Below are 22,267 nucleotides of genomic sequence, written 5' to 3' on the forward strand. Positions count from 1 at the left end.
CTATAAAAGCATGATGTAAGAAAGAGGGATGTGATTGAGTAGAAATAAATGTGTCATTGTAAGCTTGCTGTGCAGGAAGGTGACAGCAGGGCTGTTGGTGGTTGACATAAGTTCTGGAATCATCTCTGAAATGAGTTCCACAGTAGCTTTTGTTGGTCAGTGTTTCCTACCCATTGAGTACAAGCTTAATCTCCAAGTCTTTAATCATCTTAATTGCTTTTCTTTGTAAAGTAGGAGAGATTGTAACTCATGTGTTTTTTCCATGGAGGTGTCCCCTTTTGCAAGCATTGTGGAATATTAGAGCGGCATTAAAATTACGGATTTAAATTAAATTAAATTAAAATTACTTGATAGCAGTGTTCCAATATCTCAAGGGCTGCCCCAAAGAAGAGGGAGTCAAGCTACTCTCCAAAGCACCTGAAGGCAGGACAAGAGGCAACGAATGGAAACTAATCATGGAGAGAAGCAACTTAGAACTAAGGAGAAATTTCTTGACAGTGAGAACAATGAATCAGTGGAACAATTTGCCTCCAGAAGTTGTAGATGCTCCAACACTGGAAGTTTTTAAGAAGAGATGTTGGATAACCATTTGTCTGAAGTGGTATAGGGTTTCCTGCCTAAGCAGGGGGTTGGACTAGAAGACCTCCAAGGTCCCTTCCAACTCTGCTATTCTATCATATTCTACTTGACCTTACAACAGTTAATTTAGTCACTGTTCAAAATTTCAGTGGCTTTGGAAAAGTGATTTATGACCCTTTTTCATCCGTATGACCATTGGCAGCATCTCTATGGCCACGTGTCCAAAATTTAGGTGCTTGGCAACCGACTCGTATTTATGACCGTTGCGGTGTCCCGGGGTCACGTGGTCTGCTTAACGACCATGTTACTAACTGAACAGGAAAGGTCATAAAATGGGGCAGAATTCACTGAACAACTATCTCACTTTATAACAGAAATTTTAGGCTCCATTTTGGTCATAAGGTGAGGGCTACCTGTTTGGGGGAAGGGTTGTGCACACACTGAGTTAGCTATTCTCTTGTTATCAGTTGTGTCCACATTTTGATGCTTAACTTGATGCTTTGCAACCAGGTGTGTGTGTTGGGGGAGGAGAGGAATTGAGTTTCTAAATGTAATGAAAGGATCTCCATTTATCTATAATATAGCCAAAATGTTTAGCCCATGCTATCATTGTTTCTGTTAGGGCTCCAACAAATCCACCCCAATTCAAATCATAAGTCTCTAGCTACATCTCTCAGAGTAAAACAATTGATTTATTAGAAGTGGCCATATTGGCGTTACCTGGGTGCAGCCGACACTAAAATACATCATTTCCTCCTTGACCCTGGTCTTCCTCCCACCCCCTGGATGTATATTCTCCATTGGGACACATCCATAGCCAAGAGTCATCAATCATGCTCTCCAGTAATAATTTTGTGAGCCAGAAGCTTCGGCTGCCTAGGCAATTATCTGAGTCATTTAAGGAATGCACTGCTTTCTCACACTCCCTTTCTGCTGGCAACTAAAAAGACCAAAGGAGTATTTTTTAGTCGACAGTTTCCTTTACTTGCTCTTTTTCCATTTTAATGTTCAATAGATAGCTATAGTTTTTTTAAAAAAATTAAAAAGTATATGTTAGTATATGATCTAGTTCTGTTAATTCTTTGTAAAAACCATACATGTTAGTATCTTTCTCATATCTTGATTGTATATGCACATGTGCCCATTGTGCTAAGTCAATCCCTTGACTATTCAATGCTTGCTTAGTTTTAAGTTTCCCTTTTTTCATTCAAGATGTCCTTATACCTTGTAATATTTTCTGTGATAATAATATCTGGATGTACCTGTGCCTCCACCGTGGAGAGCAGGTGTGGAATTTTCATAGTGTTTTTTTTTTTAAATTTCTGCCCTCACTAACTAATAGTAATGCATTTCTAACATAATGTCTTTGAAAATATTTATGTATTTTGTTTCTCCTATACCATAAAAAGGCATGCCACCCCAGCTGGAGATCACGTCCCTCCAAAGTTAATAATTGTATAATAAAAGTATCTCCAAGGACTGAGGGCCAAAGAAGCATGTTAGAGAAACCAAAGAATTTGAGCACCCCATACAATTTAAGTAGAATAAAAATTCTTATATAAGCAGTCTAATTCCTTGGCCAACTAATTGAAGCTTTCAGATTCCCTGTTGGGCAGAAAACAATAGTTACAAAAATACAACTGTGTGATCTTTGAGGCTATTTGTGAATCTATTTGTGTAACCTGTGCAGTTCATGGCCTATTTGTTAAACTGATAGGATGGAAAGCAGCTTTGGCTTGCCAAGACATATTCTAAGTGGGAATGAAATTGACTGGGTTGTTAGTTTGTTTAACAGCACTCATTTAATTATTTGAAAGTTATGTTTTTGGTTTACGTCCCACCCCTCTGCTTTGAGGAGCATTCAAATCCAAAACGGTTCAGGGCATGGAAAAAAAAAAAATGTTTGGAGATGGCAGCAGAATTGCAAGCAAACAAACCTGCTTTAACAAATTAGATAACACAAACAAAGGCTGTTGCTCAAAAACATTTAGCAGTGTTAGAATAATAATTGTTGGAAGAGTGATAAAATTCTCCCTTCAGTCAATAATAATTTCAGATATATGTGGCCATTCTCTCTCTCTCTCTCTCTCTCTCTCTCTCTCTCTCTCTCTCTCTCTCCCTCTCCCTCTCCCTCTCCCTCTCCCCCTCCCTCCCTCCCTCCCTCCCTCCCTCCCCTGAAAATATGACCTACCCCAAAGAGTTAGGGAGAAAAGCATTCTTGGTAAAAATATGCCCAAAGGAATTTTAGAAGAATGGAATGGAATGGAACGGAATGCAGAATAGAATAGAATATGGAATAAGAAAAGCATAGCATAGCATAGCATAGCATAGAATAGAATAGCATAGAATAGAATAGAATAGAATAGAATAGAACAGAACAGAACAGAACAACAGAGTTGGAAGGAACCTTGGTGGTCTTCTAGTCCAACCCCCTGCCTACGCAGGAAACCCAATATCATTTCAGGCAAATGGTTATCCAACATCTCTTCTTAAAAACTTCCAGTGTTGGAGCATCCACAACTTCTGGAGGCAAGTTGTTCCACTGATTAATTGTTCTCACTGTCAAGAAATTTCTCCTCAGTTCTAAGTTGCTTCTCTCCTTGATTAGTTTCCGTCCATTGCTTCTTATCCTGTCTTCTGGTAACCCTTAGTCTTTTCTTTTCATCAAACTAGACAAACCCAATTCCAGCAACTGTTCTTCATATATTTTAGCCTCCAGTCCCCTGTTCATCTTCATTGCTCTTCTCTGCACTCTTTCTAGAGTCTCAACATCTTTTTTATATTGTGGCGACCAAATCCAAGTGTGGCCTTAAAGACATTATAAAGAGGTATTAACACTTCTCGTGATCTTGATTCTATCCCTCTGTTAATGTAGCCCAGGACTGCGTTGGCTTTTTTGGCAGCTGGAGGACACTGCTGGCTCATATTTAAGCAACTGTCCACTAGGATTCCAAGATTTAATTGTAGAACTAAGTGAGACTAACTGAAGAATACCTGTGATCAATCTGAAACTTGCTAAACCTCACATCTTGTTTAAAAATGGATAAACTCAGCTCAGTTACATATCATTAAGCAAACAGATCACTTAAAAGCCACTCCTAATATCTACACAATCCATTTTACCCATCAACTTCAAAATTAACAGAAATTAATTTTAAGTTCTCAGTGTCTATTCCTTTTCATCTCAGTTATGATAGATGGACAGGAACTCTTAAATGATGAACAGCAATGAGCGATCTGTATTTCAAGCAGATATTCGTAACACGCAACATGTGCTAATGACTTATACGGGCTAATGCTGGACCAGTTCAACTGGTATTACATAATGTGCGTACTCACTGTTCTGAGCATTGCTGAATAATTAACAACATCATTAAAGAGATGAGAGAGAAGCTTAATTATTTCTATCTTTATCTATGGAATCACTATAGAACACAAGGCAACTAAAGCCCTTCAAAACATCCTAAACAAGCCAAAAAGACCCAACAACCCCTGAAGAAAAAAACAGGACTCATCTACAACATACAATGTAAGGATTGTAACAACGCCTATGTTGGGCAAAAAGGCAGAAAGCTGGCAGAAGGCATCCAGGAACACCAACTAGGAGTCAGAAGACATGATGAAAATTCTTTAATTTCACAACATATGCACAGATTTAATCACAGTTTCAATTGGGAAAATGTGACCATCCTAGACCAGGCCAAATCCAAAAATGCCAGGGTATTTCTAGAAGCCTGGCACTCAGACAAATCAGCCATCAATGGTCACCTAGACATTAACAACATCTATAGACTGTGCAAAAGAGACAATCACCAGCCCAAAAGGGAACAAAAGATACCCAAGCACCTTTCTTCACCATCAATCAGCACCCAGATCAGCAAAGATGAACTCCAAGGTTAACATCAGACCAACAAATTATGAACTCTGCATTGGTGACAGGAAAGGCATCTAGCCAGTAAACATCAGACCAACAATCAAGTAAACAAAACCCCAATCAAGAAACTGTCAAAAAAGCCAACAGCAAACAGCCCAACCAAAGAATCTCTAAGGCCAAACCTACCAACACTGACAGGGCAAGACACCAGAATATAAACTGATAGCAAACCCCACTCCTTACTAGCACTGATGATGTTACCTAGTTGGGTCATGAAATGTCTGCAAGAAAACAGCCAGGCTCAAAGAGCACCAAGGACAAACCCCGCCCCCCCTTATTTCTATCTTCATTTCTGAGGCTACAGAATAGATCCCTGACCCTCAAATAGCTTCAAGGTCATTTTTTGAAGTTAAATGGGGTGAGATGTGAAATGAAATGTAATTCACTGAACAACTGTGGTAAGAAAGCTCGTGAAATGGAGCAAAGTTCACTTAACAACTGTCTCACTCAGTAGAGGAAATGTTGGGCTCAATTGTGGCCATAAGCTGAGGACTTCCTGTAACGGGTCTGCGAACACCTAGAAGCTAGCAAAGCGAAAACCACAAACCAAGGTGGGTCTGTCAAAAACAAACCATGCCAGATAAATCTTTGGTTGAATTCTTTGACAAGGCAACAAAGAAAGATTGGAGGTGAATGACGTCCAGGCTGAAGAAGAACAACAGGGCTTCAAAATAGAAGGGACTGGTTTGGACAAAACTCAGCAGCACTTTTTTATGCCGCTGTTGATAAAAATATGAATGCCAACATGATCGCCAACAACATCCGATGACAGATATGGCAGAAAGGGAGAGGAAGAGGAGGAGGAGAAGGAAGAAGAAGAAGAAGAAGAAGAAGAAGAAGAAGAAGAAGAAGAAGAAGAAGAAGAAGAAGAAGAAGAAGAAGAAGAAGAAGAAGAGGAGGAGGAGGAGGAGGAGGAGGAGGAGGAGGAGGAGGAGGAGGAGGAGGAGGAGGAGGAGGAGGAGGAGGAGGAGGAGGAGGAGGAGGAGGAGGAGGAGGAGGAAGAAGAAGAAGAAGAAGAAGAAGAAGAAGAAGAAGAAGAAGAAGAAGAAGAAGAAGAAGAAGAAGAAGAAGAAGAAGAAGAAGACGACAAGGTGGCATTTATAATTATTTGTGTATAATTATTTGAGTTCTTTATAAACTCTGGGTTAATGGCAAATATAGATGTCCCAGGATAATGTGGTAGGATCCAATCTGGCTCGGACGCCTGGACCTTCTGAACTTTCGGATTCATGCAGGAGCCCATCCTCAGGGAACTTTTCCCTCACCAGAACGTGTGAATCAACTTACTGTTGATGATGAAGATCTGAAGATGGTCCTCATGTGCTGGTTTTTTTTTCACCCCCTGGGTTTCAAAATTGGGATTAGCAGTGTGCTGGAGACATCAAGAGGTAGAAAGGAGGAAGGCTCTGTGAGATGTAAAACCTCATCATGAAAGAGAAGGATATTTCTACAACACCTGAGATCGCCGTAGCTCCAGCAGTGATCTTCTCAATGGTCTAAGCTGTGAAAACAAAACTTTGGAAAGGATGATAAGACAATGCATGGACTCAAGAGCTCTTTTCTAAAAAAAAAAAAATGCCTTGGACTTCAACAAAAAGTATGACTTGGAAAAAGATCCAAGATAATATTTTGCGCATTAATCCTTATGGGCTATCATCATTTCTATTAACAAAATTCATTTTTTTTCAAATTCTTTAACCTTAAAAGGGAAATAAAACTCCTCTTGTTTACATCCATTTTAAAACTCGAAAAGTAGAAAAGATGTACTAGAAGAATTTATTGATTTAAAAGTATCATTGTTGGGAGATTTGTAAGAAAAGGAGATTTTTCCCACCTTATGCAAACCAATGAAAGGACCTTTGGAATAAGTCATTCCCTGAAATTGTTCCTTGTCTCAAAACTCTTAATGCTATGTATCTGCGGGAACTTTTGATTTCGGGCTGCAATTCCCAAACAGTTTCTTTACAAAAAGAGGGATTTACTTTTCTGCTCGTTTGTAAGGAAGGCACAATTTTAGTTTAGGAAGTTGTGAAGCTTTACCATTGTTTCATCTTACACACAGATTACATAGCTATAACATAAACCGATCTGTTTATTTCTTGCCTAAGCAAAAACCCAACGGAATTTAACATTTTGTGAGGAGGAAGTCAGGCTGAAAAGAACAATTCATCGTTTTAGAGGATGTGACTTGGCCAATTTTGAGAATTCCTGCACTGTATAATTAAATTTATTTGACTGAAAAGGCTGAACACCGGTAGCCCTTGACTTATAAGAGTTTGTTTAGTGACTATTTGGAGTTACAATGAAACTGAAAAAAGTGACTTCTGAACTGGTTTTCAACTTACGACCATTGCAGTACTGTGTTTTCCCAAAAATAAGACCCTGTCTTATATTTTTTTTTCGGCCACCAAAAAAGGCACCAGGTCTTATTTTCAGGGGATGTCATCCACTGACTAACCTCACTTGTGCACATCACACCTGGCCTCCTTTTGCTTTCAGAGGCCTTCAGGAACTTCTTCTTCTGTGGCTGGCAAGGCTTTCCTGAAGGCCTCTGTAGCCATTAACAGAGCTCTGGATCGATCCTGAGCTTTGTTATCAATTATAGAGGCCTTCAGGAAAGCCTTCTCAGCCTTGCTGGCTGCTGAAGAAATGGGCCGGAAAGGCAGATGTAGGGGTGTGCAAGGCCTGGTTACAACTGTCCAAATGTAAGTAGTAGGGCAACTCCACAACCACCATTCCCACCACAGCTTAATTTTTACCCGTCCACTCTGGAGGGGTCGGGATCTTAACTAGGGCTTATTTGGGGGGTAGAGCTTATATTGGGTGCACGTGTAAAAATCAAGCTAGGACTTACTTTTGGGGTAGATCATATTTTCGGGAAAACGGGAGATTGTCACACTATCAAAATTCAGACGGAGTATCGTGGGATCACATGATCCCTTTTTGCGACCTTTTGATGAGCAAAATCACTGGGGAAAGCCAAATTCATCTACGGACCGTGTGACTAAAACTTAACAACTGCAGTGATCCATTTAACCTTGGTGGCAGGAAAGGTTGCAAAATGGAGCGAAACTCACCTAACAATGGTCTCGCTTAGCAAACCAAATTTTGAGCTCAGTTGTGGTTCTAAGTCAAGGACCTTGTAGGGTCTTACAATTATTTTTCTTCATATAACATCGGACACAGAAGCTTGAGATGCACAAAACAGCTGCCCAATGATCAGTCCATCATTTTTTCCAAATTTATTTAGGAAAAGAAAAGTAACATGAGCAAAAATGAGAGTACTTTCAGTGTTACAAGAAAGTATATATATATAAACGTCTAGCAATAATCAATCTGATTTTTAAATACAAAATAAAGACATGAACACCTAATATACAGGTTTCATTCGAATACATATTTATTAGATAAATATTAGGTTTGTCACATCATCTAACTACATACAATTTTTGCAAGACTAAAAATCACAATTCTTTTTTCTGACCAGTTTTAAAGTATGAAATGACTGGAGTTGTACTGTACATACAATGTACAAACAAAGACAAATGGCCATTTTTGCATGTTAATTCAGATTGTACTTTTTTTATTCCTGTTCGGATCACAATATCAAAAAATTGTACAAAGTATGAATTTGGTTACAATCTTTCTTTTTTTTAATTATTATTATTATTATTTAATCCCCTTATTTTCTTCATTTTTTTTTTGTAGCACCCTAAAAATACACAGGTGATAAAGACTAATACACTTAAGCTAATTATTACATGAAGGTAAAACAAAACAAAACAAAACAAATGCAATTTTCTTTCCCACAAAAGATTGAGTATATTACAAGAAATGAAACAAAGGTGGAGACTTCACAAACGCTAACAAACAGGATTCATTTTCCACATAAGATGGGTCTTCAAGCTTTATTTTGTTTTTCCTGTAAAATAAAAACAATACACAATCCAAGGAAAATGAACGGATTTCTGTTAACATGTCTCTATTTTCCATTTACATATGTACAGATGCCCCTTGGAGTCTCCACTGCAAACATTTGTGTGTGTGTCTGTGTGTGTCACCCTATAATAACAATAACAACAATAATGCCTTGGCAGTAGAACTATAAATCTTTGTGTAGGCCTTTCCAACTATTGGGAAAATTTAAAAAAGTTGAAAACTCAAAACAAAATGCTTCTAAAACAACCAATTGTTGGGGGGGGCAAAACACGATATAAATTTGCTTTTCAATACCCCCCCCTCCCCGAAAAAAAAATCTCATTAAGGCCATAACTTATATTTCTTCAAAGTAAGTTGCACTGAATGTAACAGGACAGACTTTTAAGGACTGAACTCCACGCTGTTTAGCAGAAATTCTCTGTATTTTAACAGGATGGCAGTGTAGTTTGACTATTATTTTTTTCCCCTTCCCCAGCCTAAAGCAATACAATATGTTGATGAATCCTTTGTGTTTATTGGCGTGTTTGTGTCTGTGCATTTGTGTGTGTTAAGTGCAGGGCTTCCTAGGCTGATTTTTTTTTTTTTTTGCAAAGCGCGCTCTTGTAACCCAATCTGTACCTATTCATCAATTTAGCCACAGAGATTCCACGTTCAATACATATGCTTCTCCTTTTGCAGAACAGAGCAACATACCCAGGGGTGGGATTCAGCCAGTTCGCACCAGTTTGGGGGAACCGGTTGTTAACTTCCTGAGCAGTTTGTTGAACTGGTTGTTGGAAGAAATCATAAGGGCAGAGAACCGATTGTTACATTATTTGAATCCCACCACTGAACATACCTCATCTACCCCTGCCCACAATGCAGATTTAATGCCTGTTATTTGAAATAAACCTTCAAATAAGGGGAAGCCCCATACCCACAATAGCCTCAGTTGTAGATGTTTTCCCTCCTATCAAAAAGCGACTTTTTAGAACCTTTTATTTAGACCTCCTATGAGCCAAACCCTCCCTGCTTTGAACATAATTTGGTTTCCAGTTACGTGGAAAAGCAAGAGGGGGAGAAAAAAATGGATTCAAGTACTTGTTGGAACAGATATGTGCTTTAATAATAAAGGGGCCATTTTGCAGAATTACACACAACGCAGTCTATGGCTTAAGATCGGCCTTCAACAAATTGCATCTGTTCCAAGCTGAAGACACCCAGTTGACAGACATGGGAAAAATAAATGGCATTTTTATTTTACTAAGCTTGTTGTGGGCAACCAGACATAGCTGTGCCAGATGTTCAGTGATCACAAACAAGGATGGATAAATCTGGGGAAACCTATTAAAAAAAAAGAAATACCTCCTATACTTCTATCTTCTGTCCTCGTGGTTTGTCATCTACAGCCCCAAGCCCTGTAATGTATAACAGATATCAGGGTATTTATCCTACACCTCTTTTTTTCTCTCCTAGGTGTGGGTAAAGGATAATTCTCAGGTGTATTTAAACAAGGATCTTTTCTTTTAAATAAAAAAAGGTGATCTATGACAGTCATCATTCTTGCTCTTTAGCACATGGGGCTGATGGATGATGTGGATTTGCAAACTGATAGGGTCTAATTTAATAACAAAAAAAGAGAATTAAATGCTCCCTTAGTTCAAGAACCTTTAGCTGGGGACGGAGGGAAGAAAGAAAGAAAGAAAAAAGGCAGTTTCCTCTCCCCTCCCAGACTATGCATTTTAAAAACACATGTAAAAAAAGGGTTTTTATAATCAATGACAAGGCTAAAATATTCACAAAAGATATTTACAATATTGATTCTTAAAATATTTGATTTTGCATAATGAACAGCACTTTTTTTCTTTAAAAGAGAGACAGAACTGGAGCAAAAGTAAAACATAAGGACAGGTCTACGTAAAATATCTGTAAAAAGTCAACAGTTCTGTTGGAAAAGAATAAAGGAACTAAAACTGCCATTTCCTGTTTAGCTACAGCAAGATGCTGTGGGTTAGCGCATATCTATATATATATATCTTTATCTATACATATAAGGAGAGATATATAGATATCTATATGCATTATATCTCAAAATGCATGTACAGCAGTGGCAGTAGAACAAATGCTCCAAGAATTTTCAAGCATGACTTCAGCGGAGAGAACAAATGCAGGATGGATGCAGAGTTTTTATTTTATCATGCCCATCATTGGTAAGATGACGATGATGGAACTTACACATAGAAACCAACAAGCCAGAGAACCCCTGGCCTAAATCTGACAGCCCACTGTTGAAATCAAATATAGAAATATTTGATTTGATTCTGGACAGGGAAGGAAGCAATTGTAATTTTTTAGGATGGACGGAAGGAAGGAAAGAAGGAAGGAAGGAAGGAAGGAAGGAAGGAAGGAAGGAAGGAAGGAAGGAAGGAAGGAAGGAAGGAAGGAAGGAGTTAAAGAGAGGAGAGGAGAGGGAGGGAGAAATTAGAGGAAGGAAGAAAAAGTAGATTTCTTTATTTAGCCTATGGCAAGAGAAAGGAGCCAGGGATAGGGATGAAGGAGATTGAGCAAGGAAGGAAGGAGTTAGAGAGAGGAAGGAAGGAAAAAAGATTATTTACCTTATGGCAAGGGAAAGGAGAGAGGAAGTGACAGAGGAGTTAGAGGAAGGAAGGAAGGAAGGAAGGAAGGGAGGGAGGGAGGGAAGGAAGGAAGGAAAGCAATATCTGTACACAGAAGGCAGATGTTGAAACAGAAGTTAGAGAGAGGAGAGGAAGGGATGAAGGAAATAGACGAAGGAAGGAAGGAAAGCAATATCTGTACACAGAAGGCAGATGTTGAAACAGATGTTGGCCTGCAACAAAGCAGAGTTGGCACACATGCACTTTTAAAAACACATAGTTTACTGTACATAATTTATAAAAAGAGGACGACAGCACGAGAGTGGGCTCAGAAGTGACTGGAAGCTCATGCAGGAAGGAAGCAACTGAGGGAGAATCACAAATGCCAGTGAAGCATTCGGCATGAGAATTGGCAGGAAGATTGCACCAGAATGACTTCATTTCCCCCCCGCCCCCCATGCCCAATATCCTTGGAAATTTACAGTGTTTTTAAAAAAAGAAAATGAAGAAAGAAAGAAAGAAAAGAAGAGGGAGAAGTGCTGGCAGGTAAAATGATAATAAAACTCAAGAACAAAAGGATGAGTCACAACACAGCCTGGAAAACCTAAGACAAGCACTTAGGGTGATTTGGTGTTTCTCTTCCTATAAACGCCTGTTTTAATTCCTCAAACGAGTTTCTCCTCTCTTGGTTTGGATGAAGTGGGAAGGGACATCTGGTCAGTCAAAACACAGTCAAGATTTTAGCTGTGACGTGATGGAAACCTACCACTTTTTTTTTAAAAAAAAACACCACCTCCAATCCTGTAGGACAGGGGTCTCCAACCTTGGCAACTGAGGATCTCTGGGAGTTGAAGTCCACAAGTCTTAAAGTTGCCAAGGTTGGAGACTCCTGCTGTAGGGTATAGGACAACTCATCATGGCCAACTCAATGACGGACAATTCATCGCAAGAATTAACTAATAGAACAAGGGAGTACACTAATATCAAAGAAATGGTGGAGTAGAATCATTAAAGAAAGGGTGTCAAAGGAGGGATAGAATTAAACGTGAATGACAGAAATTAAAATAATGTTTAAATTATTTGAAATACTTAAATTGAACTATAGAATTGTGCGATAACGACTTGTCCTATGGTGAGTTGGCCGTGGAGAGCCCCATTCTTCACCCTGCAGGTTAAAAAGGGGTAGTTTTGATTACCTGCTTATGGTGGCTATCTTGAATTTGAACCCCTTCCCTCGTCTTGCAAAGGGGCCCTTTTCCCCCTTGTCCCTTCCCCTTTCCCGTAGGAACGGAGCAATTTTCTAACCGCCCGAGTAAAGAAAACAGAACGTTCTCACGGCTAATAATATTTTGCAGGGTTTTCTTACTTCCTGTGCAAGGTTCTTGCCTTTCTCCCATTTTTCTTTCCTTTTTCCTTCCCCCCAAGGGACTGACCATTCTATTACTCAAAAGACAGTTAATGGAGAGAAAAAGTTTGTCAAAAAACACACGGGAAGTCCGACTGCAACATGTTGTGTAAAAGGAAAGAGTTGTTTTGCCCACAAGAGAGATTAAATCAAATCAAAGATGCTACAATTGACTACTAAAAAAAACACCCCATGCTTGCCGCAACCTAGAGATTTCACAGGACCATGGGGGTGGGTGAGGAAACCCCGCTGTCTGATGTCTCCCTCTGACACGTGTTATATTTGTACCCTACTTGTGACATGACTGGTTTCTTTGTGCTTTTTGGTATTTTCGAGTTCCGAGTCTGAACTGTGCTGCCAACGGTTGTCCTTATTTCGTCTGACAGAGAGACTGGAATCTGCATAACTTGGAGAGGAACAGACATTACAGCCAAAGGAAGTAAACACATGGAAGAACACCAGTTGGAAAGACACTCTGAAACTGGTCAAGGATGGACCTGCTGCCCTCTTCTTTCTTTCCTTGATGAGAGTGGCTGGGATGTTCCTTGAGAGATATCCCAAAAGTCATCCACTCTTTCGGTCTGCAGAACCAGCCGGAAGAGTGAGGTTTTTCCACAACCGTACAAACGGTCTGTGATGTGGCCAGGCAGTCTAAGAGGTCAACCCCGGTTTTTTTCCCTCTTGCTTCTCTCCACCGCCACGGCCCAAACTTGGGACTCAAGCAGGTCCGAGGTGAAGACAGGAAGGAGTGTGTGCTGCTTGTACGCTCGAGCGGTGAGCTTGTCCTTGCGGGAAAGAGTTACTCGAGATCCCTCGCTGTGAAGCTATGGATGTGTCGAACGGGAGGAAGGTGTCTTGGGAGTGAAATGCAGAAGGCTTCAGTTGTTCTCAAAAAGAGAGAGAAGGTCATCATTGCTATTGCTTGGTAAGTCAGGAGGATCCAAGTAGGAAAGTAACTCGTCAGGGTTTGTGAGCTCGGGAAGTAGCTACAACAGAAAAAGAAGACAGGTGGTGAAGCTCTTGCCAAGTGTGCAGGCATCCATGGCGCATGTTGGTTGGAAGAGGCAACTTCTAAAGCATTGACAGAGACTCTCAATGCGACTAAATGACAACAGAATGTTGACCTGCCGTGGTGCCTTCATTGACGGAAGCCAACCAGAAATGACTCTTTGAGCATCTTTGTCTCTTGCATATAACCACATAATTTGACCTTTTGTATATTTACTTCCTTCTCTCCATAAAACAGATGGCTGAAGTTTCACTAAGATTTCTATTCACCTGTTCTAAGACATGCCTTTTAGTATGCCCTAATCTCCAACTAGGATTAATTGGCCAGTGTCAGAAATAAATTTGTTTGATAGACCCAAGTTGGCAGTCAAAAGTGGCCATCAGCATTTTTTCAACGCAGCCATCAAATTGCCAGTCAATACAGTTACACACCCAGGCAACAAATCACACACACACACACACAACACACACACACTATTTCTACTAATGTTTTCTTAAAGCCAACGTCCTTTCCTAGTTGTGTTCAAGCATGTTTCAACTCAAAATTTAGTGAGAGAAAGCCTTACAATAATTAAAGTTTGCAACAGTTGATCAATTAACAGAACAAATAAAACTGCTGTCGAATTAACTAATATCATGTAGCTTCTTTGATCCACTTATTCAGGACATTCCACACTCTGGAATTAGGTGAAATCAAAACATTGTTAAGACTTTTGATTTTGCCAGCATCAAGAAATATAAAATTACATCCCACCTTTTTCCCTTCCAAATGCCAGAGATATTTGTCACAGTTTAGAGAGTTTGAACAATCTTATCTGAACGTACAAATGTGAACTGAAAAGTTGGGCTTTACTTACTTAGGTGCTTCCATCCACATTTCTGAATTATTCCCCCCTCTCCCCCCAAAAAAGTCTTGCATGTTAGCTTTGGCTAACTTTCTTGTTTATGAAAAAAAACATTCACACTCTTTGCTTACAAATCATTATGCCCCAGCTCATCACAAGGACGAGTGAGAAAATCGTTGGATGACTGCATCTTAGCAAGCACAGACAAACAGTAAAGCCTCCTTAGAGTTAACTTAACTCTTAGTAACTTTATGAACATGTCCGTGTAATTGCTTTGAACACTACATTGCCTTTTGTTCACGATGTCTTTCTCCCAGTCTCCTAGCTTGTAGTTTTGGACTTTCCCAGGGCTTTATCTTGAGGAGGGAAAGAGTCTTAACTTACTCAACTTTTTTTTTCAGACCAGCCTGAAAGAAAACTGACCAGTCTGATCTAAAGTTAACTAGACGCTGCCACCTAGCCTGACATAGCAAACATTACACAACATTAAATATACTCGCTGCGGGAGCATCAAGTCAAAAAGGAAGAATATTTTTCTAAGTCTAAAGTACAGATGTTTGTCACCCAGGTGGTCAATTAGCTCTACAATACATCAAGTGTCCTATAAATGGATTTTGGAGATTCTAGCAGGGAACTGCAGTTTCTTGCACTCCCTTGATCTATCTAGGGTGATCTGACGTGACCTCTGAGGGTGTAGTTTCAGGAGGGACACACATGGAGTGGTGAAGGCAGAGGGAATCAGCCACCGAATTTGCCAGATCAGCCAAATCAATCCTTAAGATCAATAAAAAGGTAAAGGTTTCCCCTGTCCAGTTTCTAATTCCAGGGGTGTGGTGCTGATCTGTGCTTCCTCGCCGAGGGAGCCTGCGTTGTCCTGAGACACTTCCGTGGTTATTTGGCCAGCATGACTATACACCGAGGTGCGTGGGATGCTGTTACTTTTCCACCAAAGTGGTACCTATTTATCTACTCGCATTTGCATGCTTTCGAACTGCTTAGGTGAACAGGAGCCAGAGCAAGGAACGGGAGCTTACCCCATTGTGCAGCATACGGGTCTCAAACTCAGGCTGTCCAGCTTTCAGCATCTTTAACCGCTGAGCTACCACATCCCCTTAAGATCAATAGGGTGTGTTTACAGCCAGATCAGCCTCATGTCCTAGTTCACGTCTCTTTAATGTCCAGTCCTTCACTCTTTGAACAATTGGTGGTGCACACAGAAGCTTTTCTGTTTTAAAACAATTGTGGCTGTCTTACATTCTTTTGCTATGGGCTGTGTTAGCAAGAGTTAGTCAACAAAGCGAACAAAGGCTTAACCCTGGTGGCTTCTTGCTACTCTGCCATTCTAATTCCTTAGTTTGAAATTCAGACAAAAAGTGCGACTTTGGTGAAGCTTTGTAAGCTGAGCTGATTAACTTCAGGGCTAGCAGGTAGATTGGGGAAGCGGTGAAAACATCCTGAAATAAGACAACGTTAAACAATTTCTATACTGTTATCAAGAAAGCTACATGAATATGTCCGTATAGGCAACAAGAGTTGAGCTACTCTATTTGCAGTAAGGTTTAAAGAAGAAGAACTGTGTTATAGACCTCAAAACGCCCCTGTACAGGACAGATGACCATTCTGAATATGTTAGGCCTGGAGAAAAGGGCTGACAGTAGAGGAGAAATAGTCCAAAAATCAGATTTATGTTTGTCTATCAAAATAAGTTTCTCTAAGAACAGAAGAATGTTATCAACATCACATTATCCCAAAGGTGCTTTTCCAAAAGGCAACTGGACTTTCTTGATTTTTCCCCCCTTGAAAATATTTTGCTTCTCATCCAAGAAGTTTCTTCAGTTTTTCAAGAAAAAAACCCCAAGAAGATCCAGTAGCCATTTGAAAGAGTACTTATGGGACAATGGTGACCTGGATGAATGAGAACATCCACAGATGTTATTAAGATGTTATCTTTTATACCTACTAATCAATTTTATATTTTATAACAAGCCACAATTTCTATTGTGCTTCACAATTTCTTCATGTCCCTGAAATTTATTGCCAGAGAGGAAATGAGGAGCAAGCAGAGGATGGATTTGAATTTCATGCGTATCAGCTCTTCTTAACTTCCCAGCCCAGTTCTCCATTGTCAACACACTGATAAGATTGTTTTAACAATATTTAACATATATTTTCTGTCAGTCGATGGGGCCATAAATCAACCCAAACAGACTGGGCATGCCCCAGCTAATTCTTAAACAATAAGTGGGCATAGACTATGTAAACCACGGCTATCCAACCTTGGCAACTTTATGACTGAAGGACTTCAATTCCCAGAATTTCTCAGCCAGCACAGCAATAGCACTTAGACGTATATCCTGCTTCACAGAGTTTTACAGCCCTCTAAGTAGTTTACAGAGTCAGCCTCTTGCTCTCAACAATCTGGGTCTTCGTTTTACCCACCTTGGAAGGATGGAAGGCTGAGTCAACCTTGAGCCTTGTGAGATTCGAACTGCCACATTGCAGGCAGCTGGCAGTCCGTAGAAGTAGCCTGCCATACTGCACTCTAACCACTGCGCCACCACGGCTCGTAGCTGACCTAGTGTCAGAATTCCAGCGATCGCCCTAATTAAATCATGAGCCTCGAGCCAAACTTCAAAAAACTTCATTATTCGGAGCGACTGCTGACATGACCTGTATGAAGCTGACTCTGGGATACATAATTTACATGACCCTGTTTCCCCATCCCCACCCCTCTGGTCGTATCATATTTCAGATTGTCCAACAGAACATGTTCATGGACTGGGTGTCCTCAATCATGCTCTCCAATAGAGGATTTTCGGCCCCAAATACCCGGTTGCCTCAGTTACAATCTTTGTGAGATAAGCTTGGAATGTGTTTCTGAGTTCATTTGCTGTATGCTCCTTCAGGTTTTCCTCCCTCCCTTTTTCTTATGGCAACTTGGAAACTGTCACAGGAATGTTTTACGATGCCTAGTGTAGCTGGCTGAGGAATTCTGGGAACTGAAGTCCACAAAGTTGGAGACCCCTCTGATGTAAGAGGTAGCCTTCCTCCCACCTTTTCTGACCTTGAATGCACCGTGAAGGGAAGCGGATGACAGAATGACACAGACTTACATCCAGCGAAGGTTCCGGCATGTCAGATGTTCCCTGCCCACCAGGTGGAGCTTCTAAAGCGGCTGAGGGGTTAAAGGCCAGGTCGCTGTGAGGATGGTTGCTAGAAGCGGCCTGGGTCGGCTGCCGGGACGGCTGAGTCGGGGGACCACTGTGATGTAATGGCTGCCCTGACTGGCTGCTGGGATGAGGGACGTGCAAACCTTGAGGCATGGAGCTATGGGATTGATCAGTGTTGCCAGCATGAGGGATCTGCAGAAGGAGGAAAGAAGCAGGAGAGAGACATGAGGAGATGAGGTGGCAAGCTGGAAGATGGGGGGAGCATGGTGCGTGGGGAGGGGGGAAGGGGAGGGATTGTTTCATAAACCATCATTGCTACAAGCCGTCATCATCCAGGAAAAACCCGTTTGGGCGCTCGTCTGAACCCCCGGCATTCAAAACACCATTTTTAGAACAATGCTTGGACTAAGAAATGATGGTTCTAATGTCCAACCTGATGCCTTGAAAATTCTCTCTAACTGGGAAAGTTGAAATGTCTTTAGTTTTTCTAGTCCAAAAGATTTTTTTTTTTTTTCAAGAGGCAACTGGACTTCATTTTTCCTGGAAGGCGTTTCTCTTCTCATCAAAGAAGCTTCTTCAGTTCTCACCGAACTGAGTGAATCAGAGCTGAAGAAGCTTCTTGGGCGAGAAGCGAAACCCCTTCATGGAAAAACGAAGTCCAGCTGCCTTTTGGAAATAGCACCTTTGGGACAACCATGACCTGGATGACTGAAAATCTCCATAAACATTTAATTTTTCTAGAATGTTAACTTCAAGTTAATTCTCTAGTCTGTTGACTTCTTTAACTTTTCTGGTATGAATTCTAATAAACCGAGGATAACTTTCTGAGTTTTTCTTTGGGGCAAAATACTTTCCAACTAAACAGATATGCATCAGAGAATCAACTCTTGACAGTTTAGTTGCATGGTGCAAGGAACAAAAAGAAACGAGAAAATTGGTATTTCATCCATTTTTTAAAAAAAAATCCCTCCAACTGTTCTTACTATTCTGCATATAGGCATGCACTCATTCTCTCTCTCTCTCTCTCTCTCTCTCTCTCTCTCTCTCTCTCTCTGTGTGTGTGTGTGTGTGTGTGTGTTGATGGACTCTCTTTTTACACAGGTCTTCCTTCATTGCTGACCATGACTGAAGAATAACTGAATTGAAAGGGACCCTGAAGGTCTCCTAGTCCAACTCCCTTTTCAAGCGGGAAACTCTATACTATTTCAGACAAATTGCTGCCCAGCCTATTAAAAGCCTTCAGTGATGGAGCACCCACAACTTCTGGAGTCAAGTTGTTCCACTGGCCAATTGTCCTCACCATCAGGAAATTTCTCCTTAGTTTTAGGTTGCTTCTCTCCTTGGTTAGCTTCTAACCATTGTTTCTTGTCCAGCCTTCGGGTTTTTCGAGAATAGCTTGACTCCCTTCTTCTTTGTGGCAGCCCTTCAAATATGGGAAGACAGCTATCATGTTTCCCCTAGTCCTTCTTTTCATTCAGCTAGACATACCCAATTCCTTCAAACCATTCTTCAGATGTTTTGTTGCTCTTCACTGCACTCTTTCCAGAGCCTCAACCTCTTGTTTATATTGGGGTGACCAAAACTGGGCGCAGAATTCCAAATGTGGCCTTACCAAGGTTTTATACGTATGAAAATTATATGTATGAATTAAAAAAAAGAGGTGTCTTTTAAACTCACCTGTACATATAGTTGCAACCCCCCCATACAAACATAAGGACAGAAAAGGAAGTGCACAAACTTCATAGAACATAAAGACTTCCCCTATATTGTATATGAACTGTTTTCATGTATGTAGTCACAGCACACTATATTTCAGCCAGCTGAATTTTCTTCAACTTTAGACATCTAGAAGGAAATCATTTGTGCTCTCATTTAAACTGGCGTTCTACTCTTTGAAGACCAGTGTAGTTTTTCTTTCCTTTTAAAATCATGGAACTCAGCAGCTACCATTCAACCTTCCTCATTTACTCATGGAGGCAGATTCCAGGCAAATCAAGAGCACATCCCTAAAACCTGAAACATCCTGTACTGCCAACATGGCCATCCGTAATATAAAACAAACCTTCATGATTGACACATTATTCAGGGGACTCCAGAAAATATATGGGCCTTCTCCCACTGCTAAATTGGGTGTTCGTCCTCCCATCCTCCTGCTCCAGTTGGCAGGAATCTCCACCCCCGATATCTTTTCTGCATCTCTTAGCAGTGCCTGGCCTGACGTCTTTCAAAGATAATGACTAACCAAACTTAAGTTGATTGAGGTTGCCCTTGGTTGGGTTAGAAGAACAGAGAGCATACCTCTTTCGATGGTGGTCGAGATCAAAGGGCCAGATGAAGACGACACCATGAAGAGAAGTTGGCAAAGAGATGTTATTGGGACATGTTTGTGCCATGGTGAGATGCAAGTCGGCGACGACCTTGGAAAGCCACAAGGTGGCTGAGGTGGCACTTCTGTCTTCTACAAATGCCCAAGCCCACCTCCCTGCCCCAAGCGTTCAAGGCGATATGCTAACATTTGCAATTGGGATCTTCAGACAGCGCAAAGATGAACCAGGACATCTCCTTCATTTGAGATGGGGGACAGGGGACTAATGAGCCAAGCCAAAGTTTGCAAAATTGGCATTTTACGTTTGGAAAGAAAGAAGAGTAACTTTGCATGTTTTTCTGTTTTGAAAAGTAGGGAGAGTGGGGGTAGGTAGAGATTCCCGTTATTTTCTTTCCTATCTGGTTTGCAGAATAAGGGAAATGAATGTTTCCCCTTCTATTGCCAGAAGGAAGGAAAGGGAAGGGAGGAAGGAAGGAGAGGGAGGGATGGGGAGGAAGGGAAGGAGGAAGAAGGGAAGGAGGAAAGGGAGGGAGGGAAGGAAAGGGGAAGAGAGGAAGGAGAAGAAAGTGGGGAGGGAGGGAGGAAAGGAAAGGGAGGAGAGGAAGGAAGGAGAGGGAGGGATGGGGAGGAAGGAAAGGGGGGAGAAGAGAGGGAGGAAAGAAGGAAGGAGGAACCTGGGAGGGAGGGAAGGAGGGGAAGGAAGGAGAGGAAAGGAAAGTGGGAGGGAGGAAGGAAAAGGAAAGGAGGGGAAGAAAGAAGGAAGGGGAGAGAGGAAAGAAAAGGAGGAGAAGGAGGGAGGGAGGAAGCAAGTTGCCCTCGTTTCTTAGTACCTAGTTAATCTCAGTCCTTATAGTGTGAAATAAAGCTGAATATCGGCTCAATTTCATTTTTTCTTTCTTTTTGCAGACGGTGCTATTTTCCAGCCTCAGAATCAATTGCATTAAGGCATGCACTGCAGACTGCTTCACCTTCCCGTAGCCAAGATACATGAAACATGATTTATGAAAAGGCTAAAAGTAATGGCTTCTGGGAGAGACCTCATATGGGGGAAGTGGATCTTAAATAATCTCAAGCCAGGGCAGGCTTTCCCTCTTTTAAAGAGGTTAAGCGTAGTTTCCTTTCGAAAAAGGATTTACCTCTTTCTGGGTTTCTGGATGTGTGCATGGCAGCTGACCGTTAAGCTTGTAATGTTTTATCAAGAGAATCCGAAAATAAGCAACCTCCAAATGGATTTTTTTTGGGGGGGGGAGGGGCTCATTTATTTCAGAAACAAAATTGCACAAAATGCATTCGTATTAAAAAAAAATAATCCCGCCTTTAGATTTGATAACTGGTTTTGGCAACAGGAACTGCAACAAGTAGGGATACGCCAAACTCTCCAGTTTGAGGTGGAGGAACTTCTGGAGAACTTTGGCTCTTCCAAAAGTCAACTGGAATTTCTTGGGTGTTTTTTTTTTTTTTTTCCCTGGAAAACATTTCACTTTGGACACGTCTGCTGTTTCCAGAAGAAAATTCTCCAAACCCAAAGGGGCTTGAAAGTATCTGAGGCATGATTTGGCATTCTAGACTTATTTCAAGGGCAATGCCACGAAACCCCCCCTGGAATGCCAAGGGTCTAGAAAAGAGTTAGCATAGCACGGAGGAAGAATGGAAAAAGAAGGTCTCAAGATACGACTTTGGGTGTGAGAAGTTGTTGGGTCTCATGCGTGTGGCCAGAACCTAAGTGGAATGAGTTCAGCCAAAGAGTGTGAGATGTATCGGCCCTAAGGGTTTAAATGAAACACGCAACTCCACTCTCTTTATTCCTTAAAGTGAACTGATTTAAGGAAAGGGGGAAGTAGAATTCTTGTTTTGTAGCAATACGTGCCACTCCAGATGACTCCATTTAGGAAATCAGTGGAACAAAATGTATGCAACTATGGGTGGGTTTAGGGAACCATTCAACGGCACTGAAAAAAATGTCTGTTTTTTCACACGGCTATTGCAGCATGTCACATGATCAAAATTCAGACACCTGGCCACTGGCTCATATTTATGACAGTTGCAGTGTTTCGGGGTCTTTTGTCTGAAATGGAGGTCTTGGAGATCACCTAGTCCAACCCCCTGCTCCTGTAGGAGACCCTAGACCTATTCCAGACAAATGGCTGTCCAATCTCTTCTTCAAAACCTCCAGTGAGGGAGTGCCCACAACTTCTGAAGGCAAACCGTTCCACTGATCAATAGTTCTATTTTCAATGGTCATAAGCGCAAGGGTTCGTTGTAACTCACCCTTTTCAGTGCCATTCAAACTTTTAACAGTCACTAAACAGGTGGCTGTAAGCCGGGAACTACCTGAACATGTTGGGGACATGGAAAGGCAAATAGCATTTTTTCCCCTCTGAATCCTACTTTTCTATTCATCGAGATGCTTTGCGATGATTGTAATCCCAAAATATCCCCGTGAGTTTTCGTTGCGCCTCTGTAGCAC

At 41.1% G+C, this 22,267-nt stretch overlaps 1 protein-coding gene across 10 annotated transcripts in view; it reads right to left on the bottom strand.

The window, feature by feature from the left end:
* Positions 1-7,889: 7,889 nt before the first annotated feature.
* ZMIZ1 (zinc finger MIZ-type containing 1) overlaps positions 7,890-22,267 on the bottom strand; it is a 385,595-nt gene continuing 371,217 nt past the window's right edge. For 8 of the 10 annotated variants that reach the window (XM_087933818.1, XM_087933823.1, XM_087933822.1 and 5 more), the window contains 2 exons: positions 17,418-17,666; positions 7,890-13,437 (listed from right to left, as the gene is read on the bottom strand). In XM_087933818.1, the coding sequence (XP_087789944.1) occupies positions 13,330-13,437; positions 17,418-17,666 (357 nt within the window). In that variant the 3' untranslated portion in view covers positions 7,890-13,329. The remainder of the gene's footprint in view (positions 13,438-17,417; positions 17,667-22,267) is intronic. The other 2 variants (XR_015743665.1, XM_087933824.1) reach the window with 2 other exon arrangements.

The sequence above is a fragment of the Pseudonaja textilis genome, chromosome 4 (genome assembly GCF_049901715.1).
Source record: "Pseudonaja textilis isolate UNSWEBS1 chromosome 4, rPseTex1.2, whole genome shotgun sequence".
Lineage (NCBI taxonomy): Eukaryota > Metazoa > Chordata > Lepidosauria > Squamata > Elapidae > Pseudonaja > Pseudonaja textilis.